A 27,749-nucleotide genomic window follows, 5' to 3' on the forward strand; every position below is an offset into this window, starting at 1 on the left:
GTTGTTACCCAGCTGCTCGGAGTCGCGCTCCCATTAAGATAACAAAAAACGAAAGTGTTAGGGCGTTTTCTTTTAAAAGGCAGAGACTCAAATATTTGCGAAAGTAACGGAAAATATTCTCCGTATGTAACAAAGTCAGTGCCAGATTAAATCTTTAAAAGTCCTATGCACTTTAAAAAAGTTAAGGTTCTTTATGCACAGTGTATACTTCAACTTAGTGTAGGATTTCTCAAGCACTACCGATAGTCTAACAAAAAAATGTTTGTGACTAAAGTTAATCAATTTTTAATCAGCCACAAATTGCTATAATTATAATTATCAAACAATTTTTTTACAAAAAAGTAAGCTTGACTTTTTTAAGTGATATATTGCATTTTTTATTTCATAGTGCTGTAGTTAGTGCCGAGAGAAGTTCAATAATAAACAGTATCAAAAACATAAACCGTAAAATAAAATTTTATTTTTCGAAATGAAGCAAAACTTACAGTGCGGTGAAAAATGTTAATTTTTGTACACTACCTCTTTGTATACATTTAAATAGTTTCCTTCTACTGTGCTTTTGCACAGTCTGATCAGGTCTTTAAAATAATTTCAGGTAACGCAGATGCTTCTACATCTTCAGGGTAACTACCCGAAGTGATAATTTCCGATTTTGATAAAACTTAACATGTTTTTACTTTTAAACAAGCTGAAAATATTCGACAGGTACTTCTTTATATCACCTTTTATCCACGTTAAGGGAGTAAAAACCGCCCCCAAAGTTGAGGGTAATGTTACGTTCCGAGCATAAAAATGTAATTTTCTTCATATATAACACGGTTCAATTGCATCTCGATAATGCAAAGCCTTGTGGGAATCTCCCTAATCTAGCGCAATCCTAGCCTTTGAGTTTATAAAACCAAATATCTGTTACGAGCCGGGGCCGAGTGCAACGCTTGAGGCCGGCGAGAGTGGTCTGTAATTTTCACACAGGAATACGGGGTCACTTGTTAGTAAGGTACGCAGACGAACCTAACGTGAAGTCAGGGAGCTGCTAGGATTATTGACGAACCTGATGCGAAATCAAGGAGCCTCAGGAATGGTAAGATTAGTCGCGGACGAACCTGATGCGAAATCAAGGAGCCTCAGGAATAGTGAGATCAGTGGCGGACGAACCTGTTGCGAAGTCAGGGAGCCGCAGGAGGTTGAAACTTCGTGAACGAACTAGATGTGAAATCGGGGAGTCACTAGGATTGAAATTCGCAGACGAACTCAACGCGGAGTTGAGGAGCTGCTAGGAAGTTGGTAAAATTTGCAGACGAACCTGATGCGAAATCAGGGAGCTGCTAGGAGGTTGGTAAACGAAAAACACAGACGTACCTGATGCGAAATTAGGGAGCCGCAGGATTGCTAATTTGGCCTCGCAACTTTTAATAATAATAGAATAGAAATATAACTCGAGCGGCAAAGTTATATTTCGTGTGGGAACGTTCGATTATTACTAAGGATTGTGGAGTTAGAATGCGGATTCAAACTTTAACTCAAATTCAAACGTTAGAATCTAAAATATATTGTAACTAAATCTTTTGTTTACAACTGTGTCGTGTAATTTTTGTGACGTATAAGAATATTTAGAAATTACCAAATAGTTAATGCTCGGTTTTAACGCACTGGCGCTGCGGGGGCAGAGTGAGTAAAAATAATGCCTAAATAGTGAATAGTGAATAATTCCAAAAGGACACGGATTACACCCGAAAGCCTCAACAGTAAGAACTGTATGATACCGGGCCGTGGAAGCTTCAAATCTCTGACTTTTTATAGTTTTTTGGTTATTGGAAACTTGACAACGCATAAGCGTTGTTGAAAACCTTGTTAAGTGAATATTTAAATTCAAAATTCAAGAACACCCGTTAGAACACTGAAGGTGTCACCTTCCTCGAATTTCTGCAAGCGATGTTTCAAAATTTTTTCGGCTAATCGGCTATTGTAATACAATACATCGGATGTTTACAAGAGATTACTGCGAATTGGGTGGTGCGTCGGGTGAGAAAATTCATGATGTAAAAGAGGGAATTAGAACATTCACACACACACACGTTACTCAGACTCCTTTAACCATAGAGCTTGACCAATCACGGACTCGATAGCGCTGACATCATGCTCTCATTAGTTAATGAAGCAGCAACATAACCCTTCCTAAATCAGAATGGATTGACCCTGGTTCCTTCCGAAAGCGTGATGCTGCGACACTAGTTTGACGTACAATCACAAGGTGCATGTCGTAAGTCCGCGATCTTTTGAAGATAGAGTTTTCTTCTATATCTTAACATTTTTTATCTAGAAAGAAAAGGACTTAGAAACTTTGTGTCAATTCATTTTATATCATAATTTTTCCCTATACATATGTATTATTTTCAAATTATTTCGTGTAAATTAGTTAAATAGTTATTCAATAGCTTTCTTCAAAAACAGGATTATTGGCTTTGAGTAATATACTTTGGCAGTTCGAGTGAGATTGTCGCAAATATATTACGGAAATTTAAATTCTATCGGTGAATCTTTAAAATTGATATTATTTCCTTTGTTACGAGCCGAGGGCTAGATGGTCTGACCGAGGGTCAGGGTTTTTGGAATATTGTTATTTTTTCGTGGACGAACCAACGAGTAACTTTGCACTCGTTGGGAGCCACCTCACGGATGTGGACGAACCAGTGCGCAACTGCCAACACCGGGAGCCACGTTAGGATTTGGGTAGGTTTTCGTGGACGAACCGACACTCAACTTGGCGAGTATCGGGAGCCACTAGGATGGAATAAAGACTGTGGACGAACCAGTGCGCAACTGCCAACACCGGGAGCCACTTGTAGGTTAGGAAAAGGACCTTCGCAAGGATTGCGAAGATGTTAATATAGCCTCGTAACTTTTAAATTTACAATATATATCTCGAGCGGTAAAGATATATTACTTGTGGGATCGTTTACGCGTTCGCTTCTTATTGGATTTAGGAAAGGTTTTGATTGAACTAAATCCAATTTAACAAACCTTATAAAACTGTATATAATTACACGTTTGAGTTGACTCGAAGGAATACAAGTGTTTATGATTTTACGTGTCGCGGAACTAAGTCCTCTCTCTCTCGATTTCGCACAGAGGTATGCAGGGGACGCGTCGTTAAGACTACGTTACAGTGAGTTTTTACGTACTGTACTCAAAGATTTTTGCTTGAAGGAGAACTAATGCTCGATCTTGCTTTCCGGTCTAAGCCACGTACTAACTTCAAAACTGGATTACGAGTGAGCCCGCTAGACCGAGTTTCTTAGCCTTTTTATAGTCAAAAATCTATAGGGAAAATGGTGGGGACTCGGTTGCATCGCAGAGTTTCCAAGAAAATTGAGAGATATTAATTTCGAAGAAAATCTATTAATTGGGTGCAACGGAAATGCCTATCGGCCCTTACATGGTGACTTCCAGGCAAAGTCAAAGGTCAACGGAAGGAGCTTTGAATCGAGCCCTTTCATAGTTACTTTACGTAACTCGTTTGGACTCGTAACACCTTCTTCTTTAAAAATTTTAAAAGTTAACCTTTTTGTACCAAGTGGCAATAGTTTTAGATAGTCGAAGAATTGTGGAAATATTAATCTGAATTATTGCACATATATAAAGAATAAATGTTTATTTGCACCCAATACAAATATTTCTATTGGTATATTATAAAGTTTAAGATCCCTGTATATTCATACATTTCTTTTATATGCTCCTATATTTATATATTTTTATATATATCTGTTAGGATGGTTAGCCAAATGAGGACGTTTCGTTGAGGGATTTATGATAGGGTTTTAGTCTACGCGTGGCTGATTGAGGGTGCATGAGAATAACAGTCCTGGCTACGTTGGATCTCTCAGCTATCGGATATTGTGTGACTGTTTGGAAGAAGAGTGAGTGTTTAGAGAAAGCCAGCGGCCCGACACTGCATTGCTAAAGAATAGGAATATTGTTTCTAAAGAATCTGGCCACGGAGTGGGGAAGGCTATGCCTTTTGGTAAGAGGAATGTGATGAACCCCACGGCACTTACCCCAGAACCTTGTGCAAAGAACGAGCTTTCGGGCAGTTTTTCTAACATACCATTTATATAATATATATATTTTCTTTATTAGATCATTATGGTATTCGATTTTTAATTAAATGTAATAATAAAGATTTAAACTCATATACTTCATTTCGTTTTCTTTCCTTTCTCTTAAGTTCTTTCGGTCCTTATCCCATTAAAATCTTGAATACGTCTGATCAAGGACCTGTAGGGAACCTTAGCACCACCAATCCCTATAACTACTCAACTAACTTCTCGATTTTATTTATTTGTAAATTCAAAACACTTTTATACTTTCTTCCATGCATTAGTAATTAAAATTTAATTGTTATCGTTCGAGCGTTTCAACGCGCATTGTGCGTAACAGTAAAAATCTTATTTCGCCGAAATATCTTGGAAGCCATAGGATGTAGAAAAGAACTTTAAATTAATTGATTGTGCGTTTCTGAATATTGAATTCATCTATGTAAACAGTTTTTTAAATTTGCAGTATATGTAATTGCTATGTAAAAGATTTTAAAATTTGAAAAATTTCTGTGTGACTCTTGTTTTCCCTGATACACTCAGCACATGGTTATTTTACTTATCGGTTAATTCAGCACTGATGTAGGTAGATATAATATAAGCATCACAAATAAAATATCATATAATTGCCTCCTCTTTTCTAAACTTGAAAAATGTAGAATAGATAATAATATGACCATAATCGTGACAAGTTTTGGGAGTCAAGATCTCACTGCGGCTATCAGTTAAACGAAGCAATATTTGCTGACATTTCTCCAAGAGTCTAATAAGAATAGTAATATAAGGAGACCAAATTAAAGAACTATATTCCAGAATTGGCCTAACCAATGTGCTTGAATAAAATACTATTGTATTAATAGTGTAATAGTTTTCGTTTCATTGAAAAATCTAAAAATTCTCTGAATGAGTTCCAAAGATTTGAAAGCGCGAAAAATAATATTTTTCTAATGTTTTGTAAAAGACGGATCATGGAAGAACAGAATAGAATCAAATCTAGTGAGCATAGCACGTTGTTATACAGTGAGTAATTAAAGACAATTATATTAGAACTATGACTAAATCTAACAACTTTGCATTTATCAAGATTGAGAGGTAATTGATTACGTGAATACCAGACTTGTAACCTTACCAAGTGGCTTTGGATTAATAAAGTAGATCTACGAAGGGTTGATAACAAAGGAATACCCGCGCTAACAATGACTCCGGGGACTCCCGGAGTCGGATTGATCGGACGGTGGAGTGGGGAACTCGCGGAGCTGGATCGATCGGACGGTGGAGTCGGGGACTCCCGGTATCGGCGGTAGAATCGGAGACACCCGGACTGTCATTCGCTTATAGCAGGTAGTTCGAGAAACGGAGTGGGAGGAAGTACCCGCTTGGCCTTAACCGAGAGACCCTTATCCGTAGCTTTCTGATGTGCACCTGGTCGTTGATCATGGAGGTCCTAGGATGGTCCGCATGCAGTGGCTCCCGCTAACGAACAAAGGATAAACGGGGGTCTGTCAATTGCCGGATGGCATGCTCCTAACCGGTGTATTCCATTGGAGGTTCATAAAATGTGGTTACAGGAAAGTGTCTCGAAGCCGTTACATTTATTGCATAGTATCGTTATATGGTTAGCTGGCTTACTCTGCCTTCCTTGAGCTTATCAGTTATCAGCTTATCAGTTAGATGGTCCATGACTCTTATCGCAGGATCGCACTTCACCTGGTGGCTGTCTAGCGGTTGCGGTGGTAACTAGTCGCGGTTTCGCGGTTCGTGGGGAATTTGTGTCTTCATAAGATATGTTACATCCCTCCCTTTATTCTTAGGACGCGAACCCCCATCAAAAGAATAGGTTTAGCTATATACATCTACACCAAATAAAGAGAAGGACCAGGTGTTTTATTTTATGGAATATGAAATATCTATAATCTAGTACTTATGGCCACTGTACTATGAGCTAGCTAACTATAAAATTATAATCTAGGGGTTATATAATACTTAGGTTAGGAGGTAGTACTACCGTGGTGTTTATTTCTACTATTTACAACCTTAACCTATGATGTTTTGCAGTTCATTGTGTCGTAATGGTTTTAGCCGGACTCTTGTGTCGGAAGGTAGGGTGTCTCTGGTCTACCCTCTGAAGAGCTGAAGAAATATATTAAAAACTGGAGAAAGGAGGAGCCTCTTAACCTCAATGATATACAGGATGCAGGCAGAAGCAAAGCTGAAAACGACAGGATCCTCGAGGGACTCGAGGTCGCATGGGCGTACGCAACGGAGATGATAAAACGAGCTGAGGCTATATATGAATACGCAAAGGACAACCGAAATATCAGGGCTGATATCAAGGTCCATATTTCCGACCAATATAAGAAGACCAGGGAGTTCACAAATGTGATATCTAACCTTAAGATAGTCACAGAATCTGAAAATAGAAAAAAGAGATCTCCGATCAAGGAAGTGAAGGAACTAAAGGAGAAATGGGTTGATGACCAAAGGTCATTACCGAAAATTATTATGGATAAATATACGAGAGCCACTCAGACGGAGGAGGAGGACCTCGACACGATAATAAAATTATGGATTGAAAGTACCCTGTGTCGATTTATGAAAAATCTAATGGTTCGGAAGACTCCTGGATGAGATCAGGGACGCTGTATCCCGCTCTCCAGTGGGTCGAACATTGGTCGTGGGCGACATCAATGCCAAATCTACGGTGTGAGGTTGCGTCCGTAATGATGCGAGGTGTGAGGCTGTGCTGGAGTGGGCGGCGGGCGTGTGGGTTCCTACAACTAAAGCGGGGTTCCGCGAGCACCTGTGTGCGGTGGCAGAGCGAACTGATCGTCTACCTTCCGTGGGCGATGCCCTGTGCCGCGTGCAGGGTATCTGGGTGGAAGGTCGCGGAGGAGGTGGATCCTCTGAGCGACAACCTCTACCTGGTTATGGAAATCTCCGCTACACCGCAAGACCATTACTAAGGTCGCTACTTCAGAAGTGGGCTGCCGCCCCGCAGATGGGCCGAGCTACCCGTGTCGTGGCGAGGGTACAGGAGCTGTACGAAGGCTACCGGCAGGCAACGGTGGCCCTCTAGACGACCATTAAGAGGGCAAAGTCTGAGCCTTGGCACGAGCTTCTCAACTCTTTGGACCGTGACCAATGGGGGCATCCGTATAGGATTGTTCTGGGACGTTTGCATCCTGCGGCGTTCTCAGTGACGGAAAGTCTTAACCTCCTCTGCTTCGGCGTGTCGTGGACACCCTCTTTCCAGTTGATCTGGAGGAGCCACGACCGCCGAAGCTGACGGACCCGACCATTTGGTCCGACGAAATGGGTGTCAGCGATGGGAAGCTCGCTTCTGCTGCGCGGCACTTGTGTGTCCGCAATATGGCCCCGTCCCGGACGGGGTGCTCGGACGGTCCCTGAGATGAGCCCTGTACATCCTCAGGCCTTGACTAGTGAAGCTTTTTGAGCCAGTGGAATCGAGGACGGATGGTCTGCATCCCGAAGAAGGGGAAGATCGCGGATTCGCCTTCCGCGTACCGGTCCATATACTTCCTCGACGAGATCAGTAAGCTATTCGAGCGCGTGCTTGCTTGCCGAATCAAGGAGGCGGTGTCCCGCGACAGTTCCAGCATAGCCGAATGCCAGTTTGGCTTCCGCGGGGGAAGATCGACGCTGGACGCGATCGATCGCGTCAAATTCCTCACGGACGCGGCTGTCTCCAGGGGCGGGGTTGCGTTGACGATAAGTTTTGATATCGCCAATGCATTTAACTCCTTGCCCGCGGGGGCGATTAGGGTGTCGCTTCGGGAGCACGGGATGCCGTCCTACCTAAGAGCCGCGGTGTCAGTCCACCTGCGGGACAGGGAAATTGAGTTCCCGGACCGAGATGGCACCCAGCGGAGGGTGATTAGCCGGGGGTGCCCCAGGGTTCCGTGTTGGGACCATTCCTTTGAAACCTGAGGTACGACTCCTTGCTGCGCGGGCCCCTCTCTGCCGGAGCGAGCATCGTCTGCTAAGCGGATGATACACTACTCCTGATGGATGGGAGGGAATGGGCTAGGACCGTCCGTTTGGCCGTGATGCCCGTGGCACTGGTCTTCGCGAGGATCCGGGCATTGGAGCAGGAGATCTCGCCGCAGAAGACGGAGGTGATCTGGTTTCACGGACTTCTTCTGTCGCGGCGGAGCCCTGAGGTTCCGATCTGGATGAGTGTTGCTTGCGTCTGGATTGGAAATCGGTTTCGATACCTCGGCCTGGACTTGGATAGCCGCTGGCGCTTTGAGGGGTACTGTGACCGCCTGGTTCCACGGATGTGGCTGACCATGCTTGGTCGACTTTTGCCCAACCTCGGGGGACTTGACGAGAGGGTACTCCGTCTATATGTGAGAGTGGTGCGCGCTATGGTCCTGTACGGGGCCTCCGACCTGGGCGTCAGCTGACGCGCGCGGCGCATGTTGCACGCGCCGCCTGGCAGCGGGCGGTAGAGGCGGTCCTGCCCACTATTGATCGCTAGTTCGACCATGAGCACGACAGACTCACTTCCCACATGACTCAGGTACTCGCCGGACATGGCTGTTTCGGAGAGTACCTAGAGAGACTAGGGGCCGAGGCAACGACCAAGTGCTACCAGTGCGGCGCGGAGTTGGACTTCGCGCAACACGTACTGGAGGAGTGTACCGCATTTGCGGTTCAAGAGTGGGACCTCAGGAGGGAGATGGGCTGGGACTTATCCCTTTCAGCAGTGGTGGTCGCGATCGCGTTGCGTGGCAGATCTTCGTCTCCTTCTGTGAGGACATCATGACTCGGAAGGAGGTGAAGGGGCACGGGTGAGAGGTCTGGGTTAGTTCTGGGTTAGGTCGTGGACCTCGCTCGTTCCGAGAGGTGACGGGCGAGCTGCGAGGCTGCGGACGGATAATCCCGTCCGGCTGGAAGAGGCGATTCCTGCACCTGATTCGACGGCCGGTTCGGCCAGTGGGCCCGCCTGCAGTGTGCGGGTCCCTCCCAGTGGCGCCATTCCGTGTAAAAGAAAAGGGGCAGGTGCCACGGGCGCTGAGCATATAGCGCGAGGTGTCCGTGACCGAATGGGGAGGTCGAGCTACCCATATGAGTGGTGGTGGTAACGCGTGGGGCTCCAGAAGTATTCGCAAGAATTTCCGTAGCCCTCCTCATGCGCCGAGTCCGGTCACCGTGGAATTTTAGTCTGTACAAGCCCCACACTATCCCGAGTCCTCCCCATCCCCAGGGTCTCGGGGTGTGCATCAGGCATTTCTCTACGAAAAAAAAAGAGTTGGCTGGTGGCTTTAGTCGCGTACGACCGGGGCTGACATCTGGCACTAGGTTGTCGGCCTGTTTTGTTGTCGGTTTTCTGTCGGTAGTTCTGTCGGCTCCGTCGGAGATGATATTAGCATTCCAAACAGGTTCATCCGGAGTACTGTTTCCAGTCAGTCTGGGTGGCGGCTGTACCCTCAGCAGCAGTCCCCTGACTTTTGGAACCTCTCCCTGGCTGCTTCTCGGTCGGCTCTTTAAGGGCGGTGGAACTTGTTATTTCACAGTGGGATTATTGCTGTTTGCGACTCCATACTTATGGTTGATACGGCTCGTCAATCGATACTGATCGTTGCGGCTTGTTATTTTCCGTCTTTTATAGTGTTTTTCCATGCCGGCGCAGCACCAGTTTACTTTGGAGAGTGGTAGGGGGGACGGTTTTGAGGTTTTACGCGTACGTGCGGATTGCTCTGCTGCATAAACCATGGAGGCGGACCACATTTGGCCTGCTGATTCCTTCTCCTCAGTGAGATTGCATTGTATTATATATGGTGGTGTCTTACGGTAATCGATGACGTAACTTTGTAGAAGCATGGAGAAGTCCTTGCTTTTGAATTGTTTTCCATTGTCTGTGATGACTCGTTGGGGGCATCCGTGTTTCATTATTATTCTTTCGCAGAACGTTCTTATGATTGCAGGTACGGTTTCTTGTCGGAAGGAGTGTAATTCGACTCTCTTGATGAATTTATCCTGCATTACTACCTGTGTTTCCTTTCTACTATTTCATTTGCTCGATCGCGGTAATGCTCCGATCAGTATGTATTGTACTCGATGCACTTGGCACATTGTTGAACGTGGTGGGCGACGTCGTGAAATATTCTTGGCCAGTAGTATCGCTATGCTAAGCTTGCGTTAGTTTTTGTGATTCTCAAATGGCCTGCTGTTTGGTTGTCGTGATTTTCTTTTAAGACTTCCTCCCTTTTTGGTTGTGGTACGCACATCTTCTATGCTTGGTCTCGGTGTAGACTGAAGATGACGCGGAATCGGCGGTATAAGTTGTCGTTAACGATACGGTATTCTGCGTGGCGTTCCAGATGTTCGGTTACGGTTATGCGTGTTCGGTTGGATCACGAGCAGCTTAGTTCCTCCATTGTTCCTGCCTCTTCTGGGTGTCGAGGGAGGGTATCGGTCACTATGTTCTGTTTCCCCTTTCGGTATTTTATGGAGAAATTGTATTGTTGTAGCTCGAGACTCCATCTCGCTAGCCGTCCGCTCGGGTTATTTATAGTCCGTAGCCAGGTTAGTAAACAGTGGTCTGTAATGACTGTGAAGTGGTACCCTCCTAGGTAGGGTCTCATTTTCTTAATTCCCCAAATAACTGCGAGGCATTCCTTTGCGGTTACTGAGTAATTCTTTTCTGTCTGATTCAGTGTCCATCTTGTGGACGCGATGACTCTTTCTTCGTCCGCTTCTTTCTGGGCGAGTACTGCTCTGAGGCCTTTTTCATTGGCGTCAGGCAGGCTAGGACTGTGGCTGTAGCTAGTTGGTGTCGCAGTATGTTGAAGGCAGTGTCGTCGTCTGCATTCCAGTGTCATTTCCTTCGTTTTCGAAGCAGTCGTATCAGTGGAGTGGCAGTGTCGGCGAATTGTGGGATGAATCTTCGATTCCAAGAGACCATTCCTAAAAATCTATGGAGTTGTTTTATGTTTTCTGACGGCGATATTCCTCGAATGGCTTGTTCCTTATCGGGATCGATTCTTACTCCTCGGCTTATGACGACGTGACCCAGGTATTTTACGAGGGCGGATCAAAGATAAACGTGACTTTATTTTTAAAATAATTTTAATTCGACGTAATAAAATAGCTAAGCACATATAATTTTTTAACATAATCTCCTGCTTTGGAAATGCATTTTTCCCAGCGGATTAGCAAATTTTTGATCCCAGTATTGTAAAACGAAGGGTTTTGTGTCAGGAGTCACAAAGCTCCTTGCGCACAAAGGCCTCCACCGCCGCATCGTCTTGGAATCGTTGACCTTCTAGTGCTTCTTTAAGCTGTCCAAGCAAATGGAAATCGCAGGACGATAGGTCAGGGCTATAGAGAGGGTGGTCAAGAGGAGTCTACCTCATTTTCTGTAATGTGCAAGTTAGAGCTGCAGTATGGGGGCGGACGTTGTCGTAGAGGAAAATGATGTTTCAAATCGGGTGATTACGTATTTTGGAACGATATGTAACCTTTACCTCCCTCTAAAGCATACAGTAATAAGTAGCATATTGTACGACGTTCATGTAAAAAATCAATGTGCAAAACGCAATGCCGGACGAAAAAAATTCTGGTTTCAGTCCTATTACTTCGTCGAGGAGTCGCTGGAAGATGGCGGGCTCGGTCTGGAGTATGAACTACATTACTTTAAACTGGTATAGGCCTCGTCCAGGAACGGTGAAAGCGGTTATCATCAAATAAAAAGATAATACTGTTAAATATGTATAAGGAAATTGTTTAAACACTTGTCATGCTTGGAATTACTATATAACTTATTTTATACAAAGAATGTAAATGTTATTTCTACCGTTTTTTTTTCATTTTTACTAATATTTTCATAACAAGTATAATTATCGCAGTTATGTTTGCATAATTCTTCTGTTAAAAATTTTTCAAAGCAAGTAATTACGTATTTACTGAAATGTATTAATAAAATAAGTTATATAAGCTATTTTTTTATAATAATCTTAAGATTCAAAGTAGTTTGCGTTCGAAATATCGGCAAAAGCAGCAAACTTTGCTGACTGAATCGATAACATCGAGAGTAACACGAAAATGATAACGGGACTCTAGCGCCCCATTTGTCTGATACAGAAAAATACATTGGATGTTAGGTCTATTTGTATAATTAGTTAATGGTAATACTGTTCTTGTAACGGAAACTGATGATTATTGGTTAAGGAAAGGTACACTAGGTTGATTTGCACGTGCTCGGTTGAGCAAATATATTTCATAATACTTCGGTTGTTTAAAATAGAAAAATATAACGAACTTCTTGTTACATAATTAATACTTAAATGAAATACACTTTCTTTGGCATAATTGATCTCATTTACATAGTGATTACTTCGATATAAGATCAAAGTCGACACCATACGCACAAGGCACTTAGCACGCTTACAAACACAACACAAACAGGAAAACAGAAGAAGAAAGACACAGAAAAATAGGGGAAACACTCTAGTTGGGAAACACGACTCCCTTGATTACACAGAAAGAGCGCGAGTTTTGAATTGCTCAATCATCCAACAGAAACTGCAACAGCAGATAGCGACCTGGCAATCTCAAAAAGTCACGTCACTACTCTACCCCCTTAACAATTCAAAATAACATTACCAAATACTTATTGGCTATTTCTCTAACCTCAATCACTACAGAAGAAGTAGCAAGAGAATTGACAAATCATTTTATGTGCAATTATGGGTGCCCCAAAGCCATGCTTACAAATCAGAGCATATGCTACACAATGACACAACAAGCTCATTAATGAAGGAACTGGCAACAACATTCCGCATTGAACAATACAGAACCTCATGTTTCCATTCTCAATCCAACGGATCCTTAGAAAGAAACCATCACGTTTTAGTTGAATATCTAAAACACTACATATTCAAAGAAAAACAATGGGACCAGTGGTTACCACAAACTATGTTTTCTTATAACATTAGTACATGAAGGCACAAATTACACACCGCATGAATTAACTTTTGGACGAAAAGCAAGACAACCATAAAAATTCCATCTCTCCAAATCATTGCCGACATACATTATATGTATTACGACTCCGTAGGTAAGGTAATTTCAAAGCCATGAAACATACGTGCCGCTGCATGAGAACATTTGGAAGCGTTAAAATACCGACAGAAGTAATACTATGATTGAAAAACTTTCCATACACAATATAATGTTAAAGAAAAACTAATGTTATGAAAATCAAGAAGAGAAAAATTAAGGAACAAATATGATTGTTTATATACCATTACAGAAATATTAGACAATAATAATTTATGGATTCAGATTGAATCCAAACAGACTAGAGTAGTCCATAAAGATAGAGTTAAAACCATGCAGTTAAAAAGACATATATCACAAAGCTGGCGCAAAAGAAGGAGGAAATCAAACATGAAAAAACACAAAAATTTTATCAGAGCAAGCAAAAATCAAATTGAAACAAATAAATACCAAGTAAAGCATAATTCGAGAAATTATCCCCTCCTAAAGGACCCAGCATCCAAAATCATTGAAAAAAGACTTGTTTCAAGAAAATTAACAGAAAAGAAAAATCAAATGAAACTCGAAGAGACGAAAAATTCTCTTTCCAAATTTTTCAAGAATAAGGAAAATCAAATAAATATAAAATAATATATATCTTAGAATATCACCTCCTTCGCGAAGACCACATTCAGTAAGTGATACCGCGATTTTATCATTGTAGCCAAAGGATCTCAGGATGAGAACAATTTTTCCTGACTAGACGGTTTGTTTGCGGCATATGATTCCTTTCAAACATTTTATCTGCTAAAAGATCTGAATACGATTGCGTAATAAAAAAATTAACATTAATTTTCAATGTTATAGATAATTTTACGGACAGATTTTTTTACAAATGTCCATTTGATTCACCCCTTTCAGTTGTAACCATTAATATTTTTACACCCTGTACATATTTAGAGGTGTGCAAGGAACTTATTAAGGAAAGTATCTGAACAGTTACTCAACTCAACTTGAAAGTATCTAAGCATAGTTTGAATTGTTCAAACCAAATCGTATACTTGTCTATTCAAGTAAAGTTAATTATTTAAGTAACCTTGATTATGTAAATATTCTTACTTAATTATAATACTAAACTTTAATAATAAAGTTTACTTAGATATGATTTGGAAAAGCTTGGATAAAGCCAAGAATGATCAAAATGATTACACTTATAAATTTAAAAAAAAATATCAACGAATCCAAGCTTGAATACAATTCAAGCAATTTGAATGCAACCAAGCTGTTCAAATATTCGAGCAGGTTGAACTGTTTCAAGTTTGTACAAATATTCAAGCTATTTGGATAATCAAATACTACCGACTTGATTTGAAAAAATGAGTTTTGTCTTGCTTCGAATTTCAGGTACTTGAATAATTCAAGTACTGGGGCAGCACTAAATGTATTCAAATTTTTCATTCCTTCAAATGTCTGAATGATATTATCGTTTTATTTATAGGTTGGTTATTTGTACTATAAACTATTTCTTTTGTGTGACCCTAAAAATAAATTTATATTTTTAGTACTTTTACAGCACTTTTTCCAAGTTTAAATATCTATAAATTTCTTCTGTTTATTAATTTTATATTTATGGAGTAACTTGATGTTGATCGGTTTTCTATGATGTTTTATGTTTTAGTACCAAATTGACAATTTTTAAATACTTTATTACTTATAGGAAGCAAATAATACATTTTAAGGGTTAAAGTGGTTATGAAACATTAACGCTTGCATAAATTTTAATGGAATCGCCTATTTCAAATTTCGAAAAAGCAACACTTCGTATAAACCAATCTAAATAAATAACAATAACTATTGTGGACTACTAATATATCATAAGGCATAATACGTGTAAATGACAATATCTATGACAAATAGTAAGTAGTATTAATAGTAGGTATCTACATAATACCGCTTAGTGCTAATGCAGTATAGGAAACTGAGTTCAAAAAAGTTTTGTCTAAAGAATGAAGAAAGCAATTATCAAATACGGCGGTGTACTAAAATTCAGAATCTGAACTAAAGACTATAATTAGAGTTTTGTAAGAAATGAAATCCACCTTACACATAAGCTAATATACGTACAATATTCCAATTTTCTCCAGTGGTTCATTGGGATTGGGATATCTACTATCGAATCGGTTCAAGGTGAGCTCGTCAGGTATTTCCATGGTGTTCATTGCGAAAATTCACACCGTCCTGCGCCAATGCACCGTGTGATAATAGTATTGTTGTTACCTGCAATACGCAGACGTTATTACGTGACCCAGTGCGGCTCGTCCAACTTGAACTACGGGCCTTCGTATCTGTTCAGTCGTCGTTCAGGCGCGCCGCGATTCTAGTCTTCTTTTTCGCATCTCTTTCGATTGAAACTCGCTAATAAGACACATGTGTCACGTTTTTGTATTTATCGGTTGCCAATTCAGTTCGCCTCGAATTTCCTGTCAGCATGAATTTTACTCCCTTTTCTTGAATGCGCTTTTGAATTTATTAGGAGTGTCTTCTAATACTCTGTCTTCTAATATTAAACTTTGCACAAATGTGTAAATAAACGATAAAACAAAATTAATTATTTTTGTTTTTTTGATTTTGTTCGGCTTTCGGAGATGACAATGATAAATTACTTCGGAAATCTATGTTTTAATGGATCGTGCTGAGTTTATGGGATCTAATTGAGTTTTAAGGTAATTAAAGAATGTTGTAACAATTAGTAAAAAATATTTTGCGTTGCAAAATCTGTAATTAATTATAAATATAGTTGTTATTGCTAATTAATTGTTAAAGTTTCAACTTATTCAAATTTACTAGGTACAGAAAGAGTTTGTATTTAATTCATACAATTAAAATGTTCCTTTTAATCTTGTCGATATTTACATATATTATTTTATGAAAGTCCGTAGTTAGCTTAATTTAGTGCATTTCATTATAATTACTTTTAAAAATACAGTATTGTTCAGTGTTATTTGTGTATTTCATAGCTAGATAATTCGTAAATAAATTAAGTTTTGTTATAATGCAACATGCAATGATGGGTTAACATTTGTTTCTTTATATTTTACTGTAGTGATATCGGTTTCGTGTTTCAAACATGTTCAATCGCAAAGTGTTCATCAGGATCATAGAATTGGTGAGTAGAATCCGTATAATGTGACATGAATTTTACAATGAATTATTTCAACAATAAGTATAAGTTAATGATTTGTTCACATGCATTCAGAACATTAATTAATTGTGAAAAATTCTGTGCCGTATTTCTTTTTTCTTTTGGTTCGTCTCGTAGCTTCTATTTTTAACTGAAATTTAATAATTTATTATAATTTTTAATTTTTCTAAAATAAATTTCCTATAGAATTTGAATAAATGAACTTGGTAATATTCACTTGAACAAATTCACAAATCACAGTAGTTTTTCGTTGTGAATTCGTCACATCTCCATCGATATCTCCATCTCCTCCTATTTCGAAATTATTCTCTTATTATTCTTCAGATTGGCTTTTAATAAAATAAAGGCAGTCATTCTAGAAATGTTGCATTAAATCCCTATGAATGAATATTACAACCTTTGTTACACTTACATTATATTCTAACTTAGATGACTCTGAAATTTAGAATCAAATTATGGTAACAAACTTTTAGTTGACTGTAGCTATAGAATAAAACCTCAATTATCCAGAATATCACGAAATTCAAACTTAAAGTACCCTTTTGACAACTACCTACTTTTACTGTCTTCGTCAGACTACTATTACATTACCGTTTAAGTTTAAATCGATGTTCTTGTGTGCCCTTATTTCTATTATACTTAATATGTGCAACTTTGAATAATAGAAATTATCATTAATCGGAGTGTCCGGTTAATTGAGGTTTTAGTGTAGGTATATTAATGATATCTGTCGATGTTCCTACTATTTAATTACAATTGTTCTGAATTGCATAAATTTAATTCAATTTACAGATACTTTGTATCGCCTGCGTTGTAGCACTGAGGGTGACTAACGATGAAAGTCGGAGAGTATTCCATTATCTAAGAAGTCGCAGTAGAGAATGGTCTCTTTTAAACAATATAACATGGGGTGCAATAGGTTCGAATACCTTATTTCTTACACTAATTAAAAAAATAAAGGTGAAACTATACATAGTTTTTTATAATAGTTTACACTTTGCTTGAAAATAAAATTCAAGTTGTAAATTTTCTCGAAAAGATAGATATTCGTCAAAATTAAATTTTAAGACATTATCAAACGACCGTTTGATGAAAAGTGATGAAATAGTTGAAATAGAACGCAATGAGTAGACACTATACTTAACAGTCTAGTGCATGGTTTGGGATTAAGAAACCCATGAAGTTATCGTTTTTTGTTTCTTTCTTTGTTTACTTAAATATAAAGAAATATATATCTTATTTGTAATATCTTATATATATGTCTTATATGTACATATCAGATGATCCTAACGGAATTGTATTTATTAATATAAAATAGACAAAACGGTGATTTTTCACCCGTGCACTGAAAGGTTAATTGTGATTGAAAGTAAAAGTTAGAGTTATAGGTACTTAATTCTTTAGAAAAATAAGGTAAATTTATGAAAGTGTTTTTCTATAAGGATATCCTTTTTTTCTCTTTATCATCACGTGATACAATATCAACATTGTGGGAATTCATTTTTAAGTTGTTTATAAGATATTATGATATTCAAATTAATTGAATAGTTGATTCTTGAAATTGAACTATAAAGTCAATTACGAGACATAATTTTCGAAGATATATACTTACTTGGCAATCTTAAATCATACTTGATAAAGCCTGTTTTGTCGAATAATATGTAAAAATGACACAGCATGTAGTATATTACAACCCTTATTAAATATTTTACAGTTACATAAAGAGAACAATTTATAGTAGGGGCAGAAATACAAAAGGTATCATATAGTGTTTGTGAGACCCCTTGTCAGTACTTAAGAGTTAATTCAGAAGATGATACCAATCTTCTATTCTAAGTATCTAGTTAGGACATAATAAAAACTAATTTATTTATGTAATAAAAGAGTATATTTTATGCCAAACGTCTAAGTTTACTTAATATAAGAATATAAAAAGCACGTAGAGAGCGGATATAAAATACAGGTAATAGCTGTGTTCTTATTATTCCAGGAGCCGCCCTTGCAACTGCAACCTGTGGTGGTTACATCATAATAACAACAGGCCTCTTGATTTCTGCAGCGACAGGAGAGCTAACTGGTCGAAAAACGGTAATTCCTTTCTTCAGCCATTTCTGTTTCCCTGACTATTATACAGAAACATGTCATGTGTATTTTATGAACTCCTGCACTCTCGACAATTACGAGACCTTGTCCATTCCCTAATTGTAGTCGCATTGTTTAGGCTCATCAAGGTACTCTTTCTCTTTCACGAGACGTATCCTTCGACGTCAATGTTATCGCATAACGATGTTCTTTTGCATGAACGCACTCACAGACTTAAAACCAACTTCCCATTTGGTAGTTAATCGAATTGGGTGTTCCTGACATTTGTAAGTGACGGAAATCACATATTCAAAAAACTGAATTTATAGATATCTGGTATGCTTTTAAGACAAAATGATATAGGTTCTATTTCTACATATTTCTACAATATTTGTAAGGTATTAAGGTTCGAAGCTTTGAAACTACTATTTTTTATATGAATACGCATCTCATTATACTTTCCGTTTTTTTAAAAAAAAGTTTTTTTAATCTATACAATCTGCTTATGTCAAAAATGTACATTCTATTTCGTAATTTTCAATTAAGGCAATATGAGATTCATATCGTTTTGCTTTACAGCCACAGACATATTAAAAAGAACTGCACATACAATTCATATTTTTCGCTAAAGGGGGTAAAACTAAAGGAATTGAAACATTTCTCTGAAAACGTAAATTCATAATACATAATACCTAATGCATAATACATAAATACAAAATTGAATGGCAATATTTCGAGAATGAAAATGTATAGCTTAAGTTGCTTTGCCTAAGAAACCTGCACACAGTCAATAATATTCTCAATACATATTTTTTGATATTGACAATATTATTGACTGTGTATTCGGTCCATATTGAAGAAATGAGGATTGAATATTGATGAAATTTTTATATTTTGTAGCTCAAGTGTTAATATTAATTAATGATATTATTGTCAATGATATTGATCGTGTGCGTGTCCCTTTACACTCACAGATATGACGATAATAACTATTTAATAAATATTCCTATAATTTATCGCTAAGGTAACATTAATTCATATCCTTCAAAATAATCTTAGAATTTATATTTAGATTTATATTGTTTTGAATGATTCTGAGAATGAATTAGATTCACCTTGTCCTTTGAGATCACTCTGGATCAGGAAACACGCATTAAACGTGTTTGTAATGTGAACCAGAAGCAATCACATTTCTAAGCCACAGGAATTCAGGTTCCCACGATGTTAATCTGGAACTCTTGCAATTTTGATAACCTTCTTGGTGTAAATAGTTTTCTCTAAGACACACCTCATTCATTAAACGTAACAGATCAGCATGACGATTGGCAGAATTCCTCTGATGACAGAGCTATTCAAGGATAGTGTTTCCCTCTTTTTTTAATTTATGTTCGTCAATGCATCGAACAAGAAATCGACTAAATATAGAGCATGCATCTTAACGATGGCGTGAGAACGTCGATGCTATGGCTTGTCTAGTTCTGTCATTGAGGGTCAAGATTGAAAGTGTCCTTAATCCAACCATGCTACAAAAGCACGTGACTGCATCCTTGATGATCGAGCTGCGTAACGCGTGCATTATTGACTTACCTATGTATTTAATTACTCATACCTAAGTAGAGATTCTTAAGCACAGATTTGTAGATGTATAGTGACTCCCATTAATATACTGCGGATGATCAAATTATCCTGATTAGATGAAAAAATTACGTATGTTTGTTTTCGATGGTATTATAACATCACTCAGAGTAAAATATACCGTTCTTATTGTTCACGCATAGACAAGTAATTGAATTATATTTTTATATAGATAATAGTAACACAATTCTATTTTATTAGTGTTCAACAAGAGACATATTGATGATGGGCTATCGTTCGGTGCTGGTTTTGTTTATTAGCAGTAACATGGCAAGATATTAGTGTACTATAAATTTATTTTTATTTCATATTTAACTATTATTTATTTTAATATTCTTAACTGATATTGAATATGTGCCGAGATTAATTCAAAGAATTATATGTAGATGTAAAGAAAAGAATGGCATGAGGAAATATTGATTTATAGAAATTTGAAAATCCTTCTTATATAATATTAAAAATATAATAACACTTTCTATAATAAATTGGCTATTATTTTTTAGATTAATAAATTAGATTAATAAATCTATAATAAATTAACTGTATTTTCAATTTCATTCGCGGTAAAACTTCAAATAAGTGATAATTTTTATGTGATCATAATAATATCTCCAACAAGGTATATTCGTTGATACTAATATAATTATCTACTGCATTTCTTCAGCTTTCAGCTATATACTTTAAATAAATACGAAACAAATAACAACAGCGTATTACATCGGACTACAGCACAGTACATAGATAGATAAATAACACAGATAAAAAAAGTTGTTGATTTATTACATACGTTTGTTGTAATTTCATAAGGAATACCAAAAAAGGGTGAATCTTGATGATACACAAAACTTGGGCAAACTGAAATCATTAAACTATGACATTTTCACAAATATTTAGAATTTGGTTGCATACCATTTTTGTTCAATAGTATATTTCAAACAGTTTGGCATGTTAAAAATGATTTTCTGTAAATAATCAATACTGTTTGATTCATAACTGAATGACTCATAACAGCTACAGATGACGGAAATAGTTAATAAGTACATTATACGAATGTCTGTATATTAATATGAGTCATCATACATATCTATTGAGAATGAAATTTATGTACAGGAAGACTGGAAGTTGTTGATATTTTTAATCATAGGGGACACTCATAGGGGACAATCATAAGACACTGCGAATGTGAATCATAGATGATTCCTACAATGACTTCAGTAGAAGTTAATTTGAATGATAAAGGTTCACATTGAAATTAAAATATTTTGTAAAGAGTATTCAATTTCGTTGACTTTTGAGAAATGAAAAGAATTGGATATTTAAAAGAAAAAGTAGGCTCTTTTTTAAGTTGGGAACCGTAACGCTTCGGATGAAAACTCCAATGAATGGAGGCAGGTACTGTTTCATAGTTATTACTGTACAGTGTACAGGATGAGTCACCTATACTCAGAACTCCGAACATTTCCATTTAGTTCCGTAATGCAAAAAAATATGTACAACTCTTAATTACGTTATAATGTATAACAAAGTGTAACAATTATACTATTCGTTAGATAAAAAATATAAGTGACAAGTTATCATTGGTTAGTAATATCATTGGTTACTATTGCATAAATCGTGTGTTTAACACAGTAATCTTCATGTGTATTCGTATTTATTATTGTTTACGTTGAAACATTGCTAATAAATATATAATAAATTAAATATTTAGCACGAAATTTGTCAATTAGTTAAAAGTAGATTGTCAAGCATTAATCAACATTTGTTACGAAGATACGCAATGGAGTTGATCGCTCATTTATCGATTTTTCGCCTCTAAATAATAGCTTCTCTTATACGAATGAATAATCAGTAGTAAAAGGAATAATCCGTAAATTCCTATTATCTGAACTATTTATAATCCGTACTGTCTTATTTCCCAATCAGTTTGGATAAATGGAATTCTATTGTATTGATACGATGATACTGATGCTAGGATTAGCCTAACTGACATTATCCTACTCCCTAATAATGCTCTTAGACCAAGCGAACGAATATTTGTTCTGCTCTCACCTACAGCAAAATTCAATCATCATGAATGAATAAAATCCATAATTGAATGAAAAATGTTCGTGTTACTTGAATTTCACTATAGTGGGAGAAGAACAAATATTCGCTCGTTTAATTTAAACACACCATAATATTCTACGTTCCTTTACATAGTTTTCTAAAGAGTAACTTCAAATTAAAGGAGTGTATGTTGTGAACACTGGGGCGCAGTAGAAACATGTCTTTAACACACAGAAACAATTTTTTATGATACAATTTTGAGAACTCGAATCACTGTGTGAATTTTATGTAAATATAGGTAGGTAAAATCTGACAAATCTAGTTTTACCGATCAGCTCTGTTTATTATTGCTAATTTTTAACAACTTATCAATGTTTTCATTTCTATGCTTTTACAGATGCAATATCGGTTACACAGTAGAATATCTGTGAGAGTGTAGAAGTAAAACAATTGATAAGGTATCAATAATTGACAACAATCGAAAAGTGTGATCAGTAAAACTAGATTTGTCAAATTGTACATAAAAGTATAGAAAAGCTCTTTTTTGTTTAAGGAAATATTCTTTTTTGGACTTGGTGTTATTCTCTTTGGTATTGTTGGTGCTTTGTCTATGGCGTCCATTGAAAACGTTCCCGAGGATCTGGTAGACAATGCTGCGGTGTTTGGAGCGTTGTGTCTGTTGACAGCATTGGTTTTCATTGCAGATTTGTTAATGGGTACACGCAAAAAGAAAGTGAAAGATGCTGCAGTGAAACATCTACGTGACTCAAAAGGTAAATGAGAATGGAAATTTATATGTATATCTACAGATTAATGTAACAATTTATATGTAATTCTAGTAGGCTTAAATGGAATGGAATGTCTTTCACTGTAGCCTTGCTGTTTGCACCTTAAATTATTATTTCTTTTTTAAACTGTGTACTTTGAACTTTGTCTATCGCTTTATTACAAGTAGCATCCTAGAATTATTTTAATTAAGGGTATGATCATTATGGTCTCCGCCTTTTAAATGATGAAAGTGTTGAAATATGTGTGCAATATTACTGTATGAGTAATTTAAATTTTCATTAAACCTTCCTCGTTTCTGAACATTGCAGTTAAACATCAGATAACGTCTGTAATTACTGAGAAAGATTCAAAATCTTCGAAAACAGTTAGCGCTAATATCTCCGAAAAAGATGGTAATGGTGCAGTTAATGATGGATTTGAGAAAGTAGAAGAACAGCACCAGAAGAGCACATTTCATAAAGCGGCAGAAGATCCTCAGAAATGGGAGCAGAATCGTTCCCTGAGTCAGACTTCGAGAGACAGAAATGATGAAAGAGAAAATTTTGCAGTCCATGGTAGGAACTCGAAGGAGTATACTCAGAATTTCGAGAATGGAAGAGTTTTGAGGGACTCGCAAAGATATCGAGACTCTGAGATGGAACAAAATGGTCACAGGGATTCCTATAAAATGAACCATAGAATGAAAATGCCGACAGTAGTGTACAAAGCTCACGACATTTATCAGCGACCAGTAGATGAAGTAGATACACCTCGTTTTCCGACTGAAATGGATAACAGAAGCGAAGCTAAATTCGCAAAAATTGTTAATCCTGGAGTGAAGATCATGAAAGTTGAACACGATGTTGAAGAAGCAATTGACTATAGGTACGTTAAACGTCATTAGGCAGCTCAACATAATTCAGTAATTTTCAGAGCTCGTTTTTAAAGCTTTTACTAAGTGATCAGAAAGTGGCGTTATATATATAATACAATGTTTGTAAATATCTACTTAGTGAGATTATTAAATGCCTCGTGTAGTCTAATATCTTGGGATAAATTAATACTTGAAAAAGTGATTTTTAAGTAGTCTAAACCAAAAGTAATAAAAAATCACAACTGGCAAAATTATATATACGTTGTACGCAATTTCACAATGATGCGAATTATTAGAGAATGTAAAGAAATAATGAATGAATAATTAATTAATACTTACAAATTGAATAAAAACTAAATAGATAACTACGGAGAAAATTTATTCATAAATGAGATTGAATATATATTATGTTAATAGTAGGTTAGCAGTTAGCATGAAGTTGTATGACATAATAATATTAATATTAATGTTACTAGTTCATAAACAATCAAAAATATTGACCGAGAAAAGGTTAAATTGACCACGTTGTTTTTATAAGAAATGTTTCCTGCTCATTGACGCACTCTTGTTTTTGTTGAAACACCGTGACTCAACGTGTTTTCTTTATAAATTTTACACTAGTGTTTTAATTTTTACTTTATCAACTTATTGTGAGTAATAAATTTTGAAACATTGGCGAAGTTGTGTACGCCTACCTTACATATGTTTCGATACAGGCTCAATGGTATGATATACTTTACATCTTCTTGAAACTATTCCGCCACTTTGCCTATACTTTGTCTTTGAGGTAAATTAAAGCTAGTATCTAATAAGTAAACTCCAAACTGATGTGGAGTCGAAAACCTACATCGAAAAACGGGAAAGTATGAGCGTCCCAGCAAGCTTGTATGAAGACAACACTGTAATTTGGTTAATGATGAGTATCATACCTTGGGTAGAAAGGATGCCTTGAGATGGCCACAATAATAAAGTTTTTATTAAAATTAAGAATGAATTATTTTTTTCATATTCATGAAGGATATTTCTTTGAGTTTATTATCTCTTTCAAAAGATTTTCATCTTTATTAGTTTAGAACGTATTTGAGTACCTATCAGTGACGTTTGGATTACTTTTATAAAAGCCGAATTTATTTTGATAGGAACAAATACTCTAAATATTATAGCTATATGCGTTTATTCTTACATTGATTAATATTATATACATATTGTTCAATTGAACACTGTTCATCTTACTGTTCATCAGTCAATGTAACATAGCAAATTTTTGAATTATGATACTGTTGTAGTAAATGAACGATACTAATAAACTCAACTTTGATATTCTTCTTAACTGATGGACGAAATTTTTACCTGTGTTTATAAGCAACGTATGTACTTAATTACAAATTGTTACGCAGCGTTGGTCAAATAACTGAATCTGTAATATTTCTCTCTATTTTTCTCATTTGTAAGTTATTATTTTTATTTGTTACTGTTATATTTATTAGAATATTCTTAATAATTAACGGGAAGTTATTCATTACTTATTAGATGTATAAAAATGAAGTAGGGCTTTAACGAAACTTTCATTATTTTATAACAGTACCATTTCGAAATAATTCACACGCTTATTAAGTTTTCTTGAAACTATTCTTTTACTTCACTTGATCATCACCTTTGAGTAGACAAAATTTAAGGTGCTACTGGTTGAACTGATTTAAGAATTAAGTTTCTTTCATTGTTCTCCTTCGACTGATTCAAAGGTGTAAAATTATATGGAGACGACACCATACGAATTTTCATTCTCACCAGAATTACCACATGTTTGGAAGGATAATTCAGAATACTTTATGAATTAATTTCAATGTTAAAAAAGCCTACGTCTTTGAAGTTACTCACTCCTACATAAGAAACGAAAGTTATAATGAAGAAATAAAAACAAAGCATAGAGCAAGGAACTCAATCAACGTGTTAATAGAATTACTTCCCAAGATTCCAAAATATATTTAATTTCATCCAAAAATATCCTCTAGTTGACTTAAACCATTAAAGTTTTTGCTACTTTTTGTTTTTATAAATTAATAATTTATTTCAACTTATTATAAATGATTGCACATTTAAATACTAGGCTTTTTTCAATTTTGGAATTAGACGCAGCTCGTTTATAACTCTGACATAATAGAATTAGGTATTAAATAAAAAATGTTATAAAATAATTAAACGAAAAATGATTTGCTTGTGCAAATAAAGAAACACTTTGTGTTTAAAAAAACACAAAAACAATTAGTTTATATTTATATTTCCCACTTGGTTTATTTGTGTCAATAGGTATTCTGATATCAGTCAGTATGACAACGTGCCCATTCGAATGCGAAGGTCTTCGCCACGCAGCCAGAAGAAAAATCGCGACGTTTCCTTCAGTGTTCCACCATCAACTGAAAGCTATGGCAAGGCTTACGAGAAAGCCAAAGATGAAATTGAAATGCTTGAGGAATGCTTCGGAGCGCTGCGAGCTACGAGTACAGGAACACAAACACCTGGAATCGCAATACCTTCGTCACCGACTGATCCAGGATACGTGCGGCACACTGCCAGCAACTGGCCTCAGGAAATGAAAACAAAAACTCCTGGTTCCAGTCCTAACCACGTTAGAATATGAATTGGGCAAGTTGAGATGCGCATTTTATAATAACTGAAACATTCTTGTGGAAAATAGTGTATGTGTAAAAATTGAAAAATTTTGTTTTTCTGAGCCATGTATCACACTTTTTTAAACAAAAAACCAAATTAAAAAATGTTGGCATTTACATTACTTTCCACAAGATCGCTCCAATTATATTTTTATTGTATTGCATTTAATCATTTGAGAGTGAGTTTCCCTCGATTTTTCGAAGAGCAAGCATTTCGAAGATTTGCCTAATAGCAGGTCTGGATTGTTTCATTAATAAAATGCGTGACGAATGAAATGTCCCGAAATGTGGATGTGAGGGTGTAAGGTTGTATGTCTCTTCAATGTATAGTAGCTTAGGCAAGGTCCACTCAAGTGGCGTGTTGTGTGATACCCTTGAAGGTACAAGCCATTAAATGTGTTCTTTGCTACTTCTTGGTTCACATATATTTTTTTAATTTTTGATCTTGTGTTTCTGCAAAAATATTGCAAATTGTATAAAAACATACGCTATCATGTTGCCTATAAAAAAAACATTAAAAATATTCCGGTTTCATTTTTAAATAAAACCGTTTACAAAAAAAACGCTGGACCATATTACCGCGAACATTCTGTATCTTCGTCCACGATATGAATACCATAGCCCATTTCTTTCACGAGCCATTCTGGCTCTTGCGCTGCACCAAAATGAGCCACGCGCCATGGGACCCTGGCTTGTAACTTGTACTTCTGTTCATTTACGGCCATTTGACGAACAAGTAGTCGCGAGTCGTGAATGACAAACCGCGCAGAATATGTAGCTAGCAACCCCAGTTGCTAACTGGGCAAAATTTTGAACCTTTGTTGAACTGTGCGTTCAGATGTACAGCGTGTTTCTAAACATATGGAACATTTTTAGAATTTGTAAGTTATAAGTGTCTAAAGATTTGGTGGAAATCACCAGAAGTAAGCCCGCGTGGAGACCTCGAGCAGATTATCGAACATACGATATCTTTACGCATCGTTACCACATTATCGCTTATGTAAGCACAGTTGCAGCTGCGAGCGTCTCTCGAATTCTGCACTGTTGAAGTTGCTACGTTGCAATCAACCAATATAAAATCACCTAAAATCCCTCCATGATTCTGTAATGGAAATGAATTAAACTTATGAATAATAGAACGGTAATAGAACCATCATTTGAAACAGATGTAATGACAACGCGTAGCGTTTTGGAAAATCTCTTGTTGATCACACCTGTATCGGACATTGTGAACAATAGTAATATTAAATTGTATTGTAAAACTTCATATTCTGGTTTTTACCTCGCAATCTACATAATTAATGTTTCTGTGCTAATATATGTTAGATACCACTCTAGCTTAGAAAATATTTATACAGGGTGTAACAAAGATG

General features: G+C 36.9%; 1 protein-coding gene across 1 annotated transcript; it reads left to right on the forward strand.

Moving 5' to 3' along the window:
* Positions 1 to 11,506: 11,506 nt before the first annotated feature.
* LOC143179662 (uncharacterized) lies at positions 11,507 to 27,643 on the forward strand. Its single transcript, XM_076378975.1, has 7 exons — positions 11,507 to 11,764; positions 13,407 to 13,574; positions 17,095 to 17,221; positions 18,293 to 18,390; positions 22,619 to 22,838; positions 23,163 to 23,718; positions 26,015 to 27,643. Exons 1-7 carry the CDS (start codon positions 11,507 to 11,509, stop codon positions 26,343 to 26,345), a joined length of 1,758 nt encoding a protein of 585 aa, XP_076235090.1. The 3' UTR covers positions 26,346 to 27,643.
* Positions 27,644 to 27,749: the final 106 nt, after the last annotated feature.

The sequence above is a fragment of the Calliopsis andreniformis genome, chromosome 5 (assembly GCF_051401765.1).
Source record: "Calliopsis andreniformis isolate RMS-2024a chromosome 5, iyCalAndr_principal, whole genome shotgun sequence".
In the NCBI taxonomy this organism is placed as follows: Eukaryota; Metazoa; Arthropoda; class Insecta; order Hymenoptera; family Andrenidae; genus Calliopsis; species Calliopsis andreniformis.

What these genes read in the sequence shown, in the direction of transcription:
- LOC143179662 (XM_076378975.1), top strand. Translation starts at nt 11,507, where the DNA reads ATGGGGGCGGACGTTGTCGTAGAGGAAAATGATGTTTCAAATCGGGTG. An exon ending in TATAACATGGGGTGCAATAG is followed by an intron (nt 17,222 to 18,292) that starts GTTCGAATACCT and finishes TTATTATTCCAG; the next exon opens with GAGCCGCCCTTGCAACTGCA. An exon ending in ACATCTACGTGACTCAAAAG is followed by an intron (nt 22,839 to 23,162) that starts GTAAATGAGAAT and finishes TGAACATTGCAG; the next exon opens with TTAAACATCAGATAACGTCT.